Raw genomic sequence first — 12,884 nt, forward strand, 5'->3', positions numbered from 1 at the left:
TATCGACAGTGTCAGTGACAGAAATGGGGAAACCAGATGATAGGACAAGATCTAATGTGTGGCCCTTGTGATGAGTTGGGCCGGACACAGATTTAATTAAGTTAAAAGATTCAAAGAGATTTAACAATTTGTTTACCTGTAATTTGGTAGGGCAACAGATATGGATATTGAAATCTCCTAAAATCAGAAATTTATCAGCTCTCGAGAAAAGGGAAAAGATCTGAAAAATCCTGACTAAAGTTGCTGGAGGATTTTGGAGCCTTATACACTAATGCACATACTATACTATGAGGATGCCTGTGTTTATATATATATATATATATATATATATATATATATATATATAGTATTATATTATATTTATTTATGCTCCCCATTGCCCACTGATGCCATCTCCTCTGTCAGCAGCCATACAACATTGAAGTATACCACACCTCCAATACCTCCTCCCCTGCCCTCATCATCTAACTCCTCATCAACACAATACACAGGCCCATCCTTTGCCACAGAACAGGTGAGGAAGGAACTAGCTAAACTAAAGACCAACAAAACAGGTTTTTCAAAGAGGTTTTTCAGAGACTCTTCAACCTCTCTCTGAGGCTCAAAAAGGTGCCTAGGTTATGGAAAACTTCCTGTATTGTCTTCAGACATGCTTCAGTGACTTCAGACCAGTAGCGCTAACATCACATGTCATGAAAGTGTTTGAGAGATTGGTCCTGCAACACCTGAGGTCTCAAGTGTCTGCATTTCTGGACCCACTGCAGTTTGCATATCCGGAACACATCGGAGTGGAAGATGCCATCATCTTCTTAATGCGCAGAGCATACTCCCATCTGGAGAGGCAGGGCAACACTGTGAGAGTCATGTTCTTTGACTTTTCAAGTGCTTTCAACACTATTCAGCCCCACCTGCTAAGTGCAAAGATGCAGGATATGGAAGTTCCCGCATGGTGGAGTGGACTACCTCACTGGGCGGCCACAGTTTGTTCACTTAAATGGCTGCATATCTGATGTGGTGATGAGCAGCACCGGTGCACCCCAAGGAACTATACTGGCACCATTCCTGTTTACACTCTACACCTCAGACTTCCGCTACAACTCAGGAACCTGTCACCTCCAGAAGTTCTCTCATGACTCTTCAATCATTGGATGCATCAATAATGATAACGATGAGGAATACAGACACTTGATAAAAAGCTTTGTTGATTGGTGTAACAACAACTGTCAACAACTGACAACAACTGCGTAACACAAATAACTAAACCTGTTTTCCAATCAATAGAAAATCATCAGGAGTTGCACTCTTTCCATGTCATTGATACTCCTCACCCCTCAATGATTCTTGGTATTTCATGGCTAAGGTTGCATAACCCTCACATAGATTGGACAACTCGAAGAGTGTTGGAGTGGAGTCCTTCATGCCACGCAACCTGTCTCCGTACTGCGTTAACCTCTGTATCATCTCTTCCACAGGACACCTATCAGCCTGACCTTTCAAAGATCCCCAGAGAGTACCATGACCTGAATGAGGTGTTTAATAAGGCCTGAGCCACATCGCTGCCCCCCCCCATAGACCCTATGACTGTGCCATAGACCTTTTTCCGGGCACGACACCCCTCAGAGGCCGACTCTATAGCTTGTCTGAGACAGAGAAGAAGGTCATGACAGAGTACATTTGAAAGGCTGAGAGGATCCACTCCGGTCTTGATTGACTGATTAACCTAAGGTTCCTGATTGAATTCACCTGTGTTCTCTCTGATTCCAGATACATACCACTTCGTGTGCAATGATAAACCGCCAGGTTGTCTGCTCTCATCTTGTTATCATTTCACCGAATAATTTCTTGCTCCCTGCTACTTCGACTTGCTAAGAACTACCTCTGGACCACTAAACACGGAACCAAGTATTCCCCGCATCGCTAAAGCTAAGTAATCCCTGTTTTTTACGTCAGTAGTGGAATATCCTGGTTTGGTCTGGGTAGCTTAAGAAGAGGAGTTATTTTATGGTCTGAGCTGAAGTGATCCGGGGTTTTTGTGGTTGCTGGACTATCCGAACAGACGAACCGATCACAAGAGGAAATATGTTTTTGAGTTGGATGATGATGAACCAGTAAGATCGGGATCCCGTTATGGGAGCTTTTGTTTTGGAAACATTAACTGGAAAGAAAAGAGTTTTTTTTTTTTTTGTTGGAATATTGACATTTCCTGAGTATCATTTAGATAAACCGGATCCCCTGATGAGGGAGAAACGGCTCCTGCCAGATCTTGCTCTGCAACCCCTCCAGTCCAGATTTCAGGCATCAGTTCACACTGCTTTGGCAGTACCGAACCCGGCCTGGACTGCAACCATCAACCCCATAACCCACTGGCTGCAAACTCCACTAGACTGGTCGTCCAACATCTCCACGTTCAGCTCAGTTCTTTTGTTGAAATTCTAATAAATCCTGAACTTTGTTTTGCTCGATCTTCCCAGAGTGAAATAGTTTTTTTTTATGATCCTGAGCCCTGCTGGTTTATGACATCAGCACAAACTGGGCTACAATAATATGTGAGCAGCACGTTTATACATGATTGTGTTTTTGAGAAAACAGCGTTTATCAATGGTTAGTGAAAAACTAAAATTTTTAAGTAACTCAAATAAGGTCATAAAACACATACAGAACACTGACTTTTAAGAAATGCATTTTGTTGCCTAAAGTGTGCTTTTATATGATGTGAAAGTAATCTTGTTCACTCATTCACAGAAAACAATACATTGATTTAAATTTTCGAAGACACTTTTTGTTTAGAAAGGACATATGCAGGAAGGTGTGTCTGACCATGAATAGTCATGTGATTTACCTGAGAAGACCTGCACAAAGCCCCGCATAATGAGCCTTTCAGTCAGGAATGTGGCTGAGAGGGAATTAGTGCAATACAATGCAGATGCAAAGGTTTGTCATTTGACTCGTGTTTTTCCGCTGAGGACAAAGTAAAGTCTTCGTCACTCTCTGGAACATACAAAACGCTTCTTCACCCACGTCGCGTGCCATCATCCAAATGCACATAAAAAGTGAGTAAAGTCTATGATAAGTTTTGAGGTTTTATGTGTACAGAACTACCTGGCTCATCTCAGATTATTTCCATATGAACAGTGCGCTCAGTGCGAGGCAGGATCACATGAGCTGTAATGAGGTGGGACTGGAGAAAATGTACCGCTCCTTATGTTCATACAGAATAAATAAAAAGTGATGATTTGTTTTTGACTTGAATTTTCATTTAAAAGAAACATTTCAAGCTTTCTAGCCATATATTTCTTATTTTTATGAGGCAAGTATTTGCTGAGATTCTGATTGTTTTATTTATGTCTGTGAAGAGAGATGACAGACACAGAGAAGACAGAGAGCACACCCTGTCTGCTTCTCTATTTAACAAAAGCACAGCATTTTGTTATTATGAGTGTATACAACTGAAATTAGACCCTTTACAGATTCGAATGATATATTGCTCTTATCTGTACGATCAAAACCAACAGTAATTTAAGTTTGTTTCTGCGTTATAAGGAGAAGATGCCACCAAGTGCGCCAGTGCGTTCGTCGACCCCTGAGGGTTAACCACTGAGTGAGCATTAATGAGAGCAAATCTAATTGGTAGTTTCACCGTGGTGGGTTGAGTCAATGCCATTACAGCAACGGGGATTTAATTTTGAAAGACAACACCTCGTTTTAAAACAGTGGTATAGTGAGTGTACCTATCCCAAATAATAGACATGATACTGGACTGTGGACTGTGGGGGGCAATCTTGGTACTGGTATGCATATTCACAGAAGGGGAAGAAGCAGGGTCAGAGGTCGTGGAGGGGGTGTGTGCTGTAAATAGTCATTCACATGTCCTTATGTACCTCATACTGAATATTAGCTGCCAGCATGTTACTCCCCAGCCTGTTTGGATGAAGGCCATCTTCACAGAAAAATGAGGAGTGGTTCCAAAATAAATTAAAATTGTCAATGAAGTTAACATTATGAAAGCTGTGAGCTGAGCCAGAAGTGAAGTCCAGAAGTGAAGTCAAGTGAAGCAGACAACACCATGGGACAGACCTGAAATACAGTGGGTACGGAAAGTATTCAGACTCCTTTAAATTTTTCACTCTTTGTGTCATTGCAGCCATTTGCCAACACACTCAGCACCCCATCTTGACAGAAAAAACCAGAAATGTAGAATTTTTTGCAAATTTATTAAAAAAGAAAAACTGAAATATCACATGGTCATAAGTATTCAGACCCTTTGCAGTGACACTTATATTTAACTCACATGCTGTCCATTTCTTCTGATCCTCCTTGAGATGGTTCTGCTCCTTCATTGGAGTCCAGCTGTGTTTAATTAAACTGATTGGACTTGATTAGGAAGTCCAATCAGGAAAAGGGTGCTTCTACTCAATACTGAGCACAGGGTCTGAATACTTATGACCATGTGATATTTCAGTTTTTCTTTTATAATAAATTTGCAAACATTTCTACATTTCTGTTTTTTTCTGTCAAGATGGGGTGCTGAGTGTACATTAATGAGAAATAAAATGAACTTTTTTGATTTTGGCAAATGGCTGCAATGACACAAAGAGTGAAAAATTTAAAGGGGTCTGAATACTTTCCGTACCCACTGTAAACACTGACAGTTTCAGGGAGCAGAGAAAGGCGAAAAGCTCATAGAAAGCTCTATATCTCACATTAAAAAAGCGAGTGTTTCTTATAATGGAGTCACTAACATTCAATGTAGTCAGTGTGAACAGCGGCAGTTGTGGATATGCGTGTATGTTTTCCTGGAGCTGTGAGTACTATTAACCAGTCTGTTGCTTCAGACAGTAGGGAGAGGTTACTCAGTGGGGCCTCTGGTCTCAGGCCCTGTGTTCCATACTGTCAGTGGCAGTTTCGGAGGAGGGAGATGACCCCTGGAGCACAGGCTCCTTGAGCAACTTGCGGTGGAAGGATGATATCGATCACCCAGCTGTTTGTCACTTCGCCATCCTATCAGGTCAGAGGCTTTCGGTCACAGGGGCATCTGGTGGATTAACCTCAGGATTCATTTGAACGGGAGCTGCGTTGCTGCGAACCGAACCCTTGCATAGTCTGGTCCTCTGTAGAGCAGGAAAGTCAACAGACGACTCCAGATCTGCCCTCCGGGACACCACTCCAGGTGCAGTGCTGAGAGAGACCAGCCGCTTGGATTGATCACAGGCCACATCCATAAGTTCGTAGAGCAGAGCATCTTTCTTCTCCAGCTCAGCTTTGAGATTATCCTCCTCAAGGTCAGTGATTTTACTAGCAGCCTTTTTTAAAAATGCAGTGTCACTAGCACTGATGGTCATTGTGATAGGGGAGGGGAATTAACAATTTCACTGGCTATAAAAAAAGAACAACCAGTTGGGGAGGTCTCTGTGAAAAACATCTTGTGTTGTTGTGGTACTTAAAGTGTCCAGCTGAACTAAATGTCTACAGGCTGGTGGCACCCATATCCCACATTATGAAGGTCCAGGACAGGATGATTCTGCGCCTCGAGGCCAAATGCTCAATAGATCCGCTGCAGTTTGCTTACAGAGAACATATTGGTGTGGATGATGCTATTCTTTACATGCTTCACTGTGTTTTGGCTCATCTGGAAGAACATGCAAGTTATGTGAGGGTTAAGTTCTTTGGTTTTTCAAGTGCATTCAATACCATCCATCCAGTCATCCTCAGAGACAAACTCAAAGGGATTGGGGTGGACCCCTCCTTTGTTTGCTGGATCACGGATTACCTGACAGAAAAGCCACAGTTTGTCAGGCTGGAGAACTGCATCTCTGGTCGAGCAGCACAGGGGCTCCAAAGGGGACTGTTTTGGCTCCATTCCTGTACACACTGTACACAGCAGACTTCATGTACAGTTCTGAGTGTTGCCACATTCAGAAGTATTCGGAATATATCCCAGTATACTGCAACAATCCCAGTATGATACTGGGATTGTTGAATGTATCAGGAATGGACAGGAAGAGGAGTAGAGAGGCCTGATAAAATCCTTCAGTGACTGGAGTCACGAAAACTGCCTCCTACTGAACACTTCTAAAACCAAGGACATGGCAGTGGATTTTTGAAAGTCTAAACCTCCTCTCCTTATCCAGTTAACATCTGTGGTGGAGACATTGAAGTGGTGCCAGCCTACAAATATTCACCTGGACAATAATTTGGACTGTTCACTGAATACAGTTATACATTATAAAAAAAGGGCAGAGATGACTTTTCCTCCTAAGGTGGCTTAAGTCCCTATGCATCTGCAGGAAGATGGTGCACATGTTTTACCAAACTATGGTAGCAAATTTGCTGTTTTATGCTGCAGTCTGCTGGGGAAGCAGCATAAAGCAGAAGGATGCAAGGCAGCTGGACTAACTGGTGCAAAAAGCTGGTTCAGTTACTGGAATGAGGCTGGACTCACTGGAGGCTCTGGTGGAGGGATGCTCACAGACAAAGGTAGAGACCATCCTGGAATACACTGACCATCCCCTTCACAACATCCTGATGGAGCAGCTGCAGTGGACGACTCACCTCACTGAGCTGCAGGACTGAACCCTACAGGAGATCCTTCATCCCCACTGTTATCAGGCGCTACACCTTAGACAATGGCTAATGATGATTGACTACTAACTACTCTCACTACTGACTGACTATTTAACTACAAGACTACCTGAATTTACCTTTGGGGTTGAATAAAGTTTACCTTATCTTATTACATGTTTAAAATTATAGAAAATTCAACACAAGCAGCAAGAGCTCTTATTGTTATAACCAATCAAACCAAATTAACCAATTAAACAAACCAATTTAAAATCACACAGGATCAGTAATGAATTTAGTATCAAATCCTGCTGATTTACAGAAAATTGCTTCAGAAGAAGATCCTGTTTGGATTTTATCAAAGGACTATCTTTCCTAACAAATACTACTTTTGTGCAGTCAACCATTTCCTTAAACAGAGATGCTGTCCTTTTCAAATATTATATTGTCGATTCATTCCCTTCAATAAAGTTCCCTTCATTTCTGTGTTTAGTTTAATGTTTTCCTGGTAACAATGTGACTGTGCATGTTGAATAAAAAAACTCATAATTTCCTTGCAAAAACAAACAAAAACATTTAACTGTTGCACATCTCTACTAATCTTTAAGTCAAAAATCTGTGAATAACTATCTCATGTTTTTCATCATCACATTTCCTATCATACTTAGCATATCATATTGTACATTGTTATTATAATTATGTATTTTTGAGTGAATGTTGTGCATCTTGTTTTAAAGCTTGACTAACTGTAGTTATAAAATCTCTGCCTCCTCACAGCTGTGGTTTACTGCTGTTGGGAGGGGAGCTGTGGTGACCACACACACTGCATATTTTAACCATGGGAACTGTGCAAACTAAGCTTTACAAGCCAAGCTTTTTTTGTTCATTAGCCACTGTCTCAGGCAGGATCAGGGTCAGTAATCTTAGTTGTGAAGACAGAAGCTGAGGGCTGTACAGTTTCCTCAGGTCTAGGTTGGACCTGCCAGGGCCAGAGTCAAGGATATCTGTATTGGTGTTAAGCACAGCATTTTTCTTGATGAAAAAACTATGTATAGGCCTACTTTGCTTCCTCCTGAGATATCACTGCTCTGTGTTCATTGATGAGTAGCTAGGTCTCAATTTCAATCTCATATCAGTGTATCATCAGAGCCAATCAGAGGCAAAGACCCACATCCTCCTGCTTTTTATTGATTTTCTCTGACCTTCACTGCGGGGACAACATAGCACTACAGCCATACACACAGACCTGCAAAATGCTAGGCATACCAGTATAACCAGGTAAAAACATTTTGTCATACTCAACTAATTTGCGTCATAAATATGACCAAATTAGTCGCATTCTAGAGCATTGTTATGTTGTGGAGACTTTATTATGCATCTAACTTTACCTGCACACACCAACAGGCACTTGAATGGAAATTGTTGATGTCTTTGCCCCGTCTCTAGCAATTTTAACCAAATGGTGGGAACTTTTGACGAGCTTCAGAGTTACCTGAAGAAATATGTAGAAGAGCTTTCCAGGAGTGATGTGAGACGAAATGCCCTGTGAGTGCACAATAACAGAATAACACAATAATTCAGTTGTGTAAATGTGTATTAAGCCTCCTTCAAAGGTGATTAAAGGTGTTGACATATTTATTATATGTCATAAGGTCATTACTGCATTTCTGCATTTTTGGTGATTTGAAACTGATTAGAAGTTTAACATGCCCTCCTTTATACGTCACTCAGGCCCCATTCACCGCATTTTGACTCTGCAGAGGCCCAGGAGCTAAGGAGGTTGAGAGAGAGGATCGCTCTCCTGCCTCCTCACCAGCCTTTCCAGGAACTTGAGGTTATAGCCACACTGGGCATGGGAGGATTTGGAAGAGTGGAGCTGGTAAGCTGTAGCAAGACACAACTATGAGTTTGCTCTCTTCTGCAGTGGAAATCTGGAATTTGAAAAGATGCATGGAAGAGGAATGTTATCAGGAATAAGGAAGACAAATAGACAGACCATCTTGTTTGAAACTAACCTACATATGAATATGTTATTGCATCTTTAAGCAGAAATATCATCAATGTTGTAAACAGATGAACAATAACTATACTAATATAAATATACATTTGCAAAGATAACAGGGTAGTGTGATACCATTCTTAGATTGGTTCAGGTGTGTTAGAACAAGGAACATACTCAAACCAACATGAATAACTTCAATCAATGAAAGCAATGAAGTTGCTAGGAGCTCTTGATGGTTCTCGCAGTTGGTCGCTTGCTGAAGCAGCATTCACACTAATAAAGACACATGCTGATTCAGCATAGAGGTTTTTGTCTTCTTTCAGGTAATGCTGTTCTCATTTTGATAGGACCAACGTTTTTCCACCAGGTGGCCAAACCCACAGAGAGTGGCTGCTCAATCTGTCATTCACTCCCATTATAAAAGAGCTCCAGGAGTTCTGGTGAAAAACACAAATGAAGGCTGTTTCCCACTCGCCACCAATCCTTCATTTTTTGGAATATCTTCACATTTTGTGAGGTGAAGTTTTCTCAGCTTGTCCATTCTGCGTGTGTAAAATGCTGTGTCACTGTCACTCCCGCTCTGGGTTTAGGTCACCATAGCAACAGCTCACAAAGCAATAGCAGAGACAACAGCTGCCTGTGGTTGGTAATTAAGAATGACTGGCTGCCTAATGTCCACTGCTGTTACACATGGGGACCATTCTCAGCTATTTAGAGCAAGTGACTCTGTGGCTGTTTTAAATGTACTCCCACTCCCACTCTGGGCTTAGGTCACCATAGCAAAAGCTCACAAAGCAATAGCAGAGATCAAAGCTGTTGGCAATTAAGAATGACTGGCTGCCATTTGCTACCAGTGAGGCCATTTTCAATATCAGCCATGGTGTCTGCTACCAGGATATGGACAGACTTTCAGAATAAAAGTCTACAGTCATTTATAGGAAAATATTACATATTTGTAAATTATAATATTCAAAATAAAATCCAGGTTCTTTTATAAGCTCCCACGAGTCTCCTGTAGCACTTTGTCCTTTCAAAACAAAAGCCCTGACATAGCATTTTCTTAACAGAAAAGCCCTGAAACAGCAACTCAATATTTTGCATGTGAGGCCATTTTCAATATCAGCCATGGTTTTCTGACATGGTCAGACTTTCACAATAAAAGTCCACAGTTATTTATAGGAAGATATTACATTTTTGTAACGTATAAGGAATAATCAAAATAAAGTTCAGATTATAGTATAAGGACCCAAGACTCTCCTGGACTTGGTCCTTTCAAAATAAAAGCCCTGAAATACCATTTTTCCAACAGAAAAGCCCTGAAACAGCAACTCAATATTAAAACGGACGTTGCCTATTGGCATACGGCTTCAGGTACCAAGTGAGGCCATTTTCAATATCAGCCATGGTTTCTGACATGGTCAAACTTTCACAATAAAAGTCTACAGTTATTTATAGGAAGATATTACATTTTTGTGAAGTATAAGGAATATTCAAAATGAAGTCCAGATTCTAGTGTATGCTCCCATGAGTCTCCTGTAGCTCTTTGTCCTTTCAAAATAAAAGCCTTTTATAGCATTTTCTCAAAATAAAAGCACCCTCACTACAGTTCATAGTTTTCAATTATTCCAACTGCGTCAGGCAATTCAAAACATGCTTCAGCTGTTTAGCAGCCAGCAACGAAATTTGCCTCAAGCTTTTTGCAGCAGTCAGCAATCCCAACGCAATTTCTTCTGAAATTGCATCGTCTAGTTATTATTCTCTTTCCGATGTTTCGGTCGCTATCTAGTTCTACACTGTTCAACGTAGAAACGTCATTCAAACACCGTCGCGTTCAGCTCGACAAGGAGAGGGTTGCTTCTACTTTTTTTTTGGTGATATCTTTTATATTTTTCAAGATATTTCAGGTTTTGTCTGAATTTTTTCCCATAGAATTTAATGGAGAGAACGTTAAAATCCCCTTCAACTTTGTCCTCTTTCAGCTTTAACTGTCAGCATACTTTCAGCTAGAAACACCATTCAACTTTAAAACAGGTTAAGGCATTAATCTATTAGTCTTGTGTTCAGCTTTTTGATATGTGTTGATTAATCGCAGGTTAAGTTTCATGTTTTTTTTTAGGCCTTTTCTGAATTTAACATTAGTTTCTATGGGAGGGGAATGTTACAGCTAGAGTGATGACATCATCAGCTGGAGTGGGAGGTGTTAAGTTTATTGAAAAATTTTCTCTCTAACTCGCTGTCATGGCCGCAATTTTGCCTCTTCACACACAATTTTCTCAAAAGTAGTAGAGATTATTTTCTTCTTTCAGGCAATGCTGTTCTCATTTTGATAAGACCTACGTTTTTTCCACCAGGTGGCCAAACCCACAGAAAGTGACTGTTCAATCTCTCATTCACTCCCATTATAAAAGAGGTCCGGGATTTTTGCTGTTTCATTCTTGTTTTTCTTTTGTTAACTCATATAATTCCTTCAGTTCTTCCTTCCTTCTCTATCCTTATACGTTCCATCACTACACTGTCTTCTTTCATATTAGTTTAACACTTCTTTCTTTATCAATTGAAAGCCAATTTATTTCTATTTCATCATAACACTCTTTTCACCCTTTTCAGCAATGTTGTAAGCAATGCATACTTTGTGCTAGAAAGACTGTTCAAATGTCAAAATGTTCAGCTTTTTACAGACATTTCTGCTTGTATTCAGCTTTTTTATATCTTTCATATTAGATATTCAGCTTTTTTCAAATTTTTTGTCCCATTGAAATGAATGGAGAGAATGTTCAAATCCCCTTCAACTTTGTCCTCTTTTAGCTTTAACTGTGCCAGCGTACTTTCAGCTAGAAACACCATTTGACCTTTAAACGGGTCAGAACTGGTTCATCTATTAACATTGTATACAGCTTTTTGATATCTTTTACGGTTTTTCTTTAATTGCAGTTTACGTTTTATGGTGTTTCTAGGCCTTTTCTGAATTTTACATTGGTTTATGTGGGAGCGGAATGTTCACAGCTAGAGTGGTGACATCACCTAGAGTGGAAGAACCTGTTTAGTTTATTGAAAATGTTTCTCTTTAACTCGCTGTCACGGCTGCAATTTTTCCTCTTGATATGCCATTTTCTCAAAAGTAGTAGATAAATTTGTCTGGATTCAGAAAATGTGACCACCAAAACCACCAGACTTACACATTTCTTGTCCTGAGCCTCAACAGGACAGGAGTACCATCCAACTGCTCCATTCACTGCAACGTTAAAAGAGACCAGGATTTTGAGCTGGAAAGCTGAGATGGGGGATTTTGTAAATCACTCCAAAGGCCACATGTCTGACCCTACAGACAAATTTTTCATACCATCGTGATCAGAAGAGTCTTGTCTCTCATAAAATCACAACATTTTTTCAGTAGGAGCCACAGTCTGGTCGTGGTCAGCCAGAGTTTGAGGGGGTTATTTTAGATTAATCTGTCTAACAGACTGTAAACAGGTTACATCTCCATGGTAACTATAAGATGCACACAAACATTTATACATAACACAGCCACACACATGCAGATATACACAGACACCCATGGACAGACACATACAGACACACATACCTTCATTGATGCAGACACATGCAGCTACACAGATAAATACAGACATACCTGTGGAAAGACACATTCACACAGACACACATTTCCAGATGTACTCACACACAAACACACGTATACATTCATTGATACAGACACATGCAAATACACACACAGACACACAAAAACAAATACACACATACAATTACACACAGATGAACACAAACACAAACATTCATACACATAAACATACAGACACTTTTCATTGCATTCTTTCAAAAAAGCCAAGAAACAATACCATGAGCTTAAAATGGACATTGGCTATTAACAGACAGCTTCAGGCACCAACTGAGGACATTTTTAATGTCAGCCATGGTGTCTTCTTCCAGGAGGGCATGGTTGGACTTTCACAATAACAGTCTACAGTTCCCTGTAGAACATCACTGCACCTTTCTAAAGGATAGTGACTATTCAAACTTAAGATTCCACCTTCAATTGAGGGTCATCTGAATGTCTCACAGCATGCTGCACTTTCAAAATTAAAGCCTTTGTTCTGGATTCTTTCAAAATAAAAGCCAAGAAATAACAAAATGAGCTTAAAAAGGACTTTGGCTAATGGCATACAGCTTTAGACACTGACTTTGGATGTTTTCAGTGTCAGCCATGGTGTCTTCTCCCAAGAGGCCATTCCTGGCCTTTCACAATAAAAGTCTACAGTTATTTATAGGAAGTTATTATACCTTAGTAAAGTATACTGAATTTTCAAAA

General features: G+C 40.4%; 1 protein-coding gene across 1 annotated transcript in view; it reads left to right on the forward strand.

Moving 5' to 3' along the window:
- Window positions 1–12,884, forward strand: part of prkg2l (protein kinase cGMP-dependent 2, like) — a 128,156-nt gene that overhangs the window by 43,652 nt on the left and 71,620 nt on the right. The window contains exons 10-11 of the mRNA XM_026309539.1: window positions 8,005–8,103; window positions 8,290–8,437. Coding sequence (XP_026165324.1) covers window positions 8,005–8,103; window positions 8,290–8,437 — 247 coding nt within the window. The remainder of the gene's footprint in view (window positions 1–8,004; window positions 8,104–8,289; window positions 8,438–12,884) is intronic.

Source organism: Mastacembelus armatus, chromosome 15, assembly GCF_900324485.2.
Source record: "Mastacembelus armatus chromosome 15, fMasArm1.2, whole genome shotgun sequence".
Classification (NCBI taxonomy): Eukaryota; Metazoa; Chordata; class Actinopteri; order Synbranchiformes; family Mastacembelidae; genus Mastacembelus; species Mastacembelus armatus.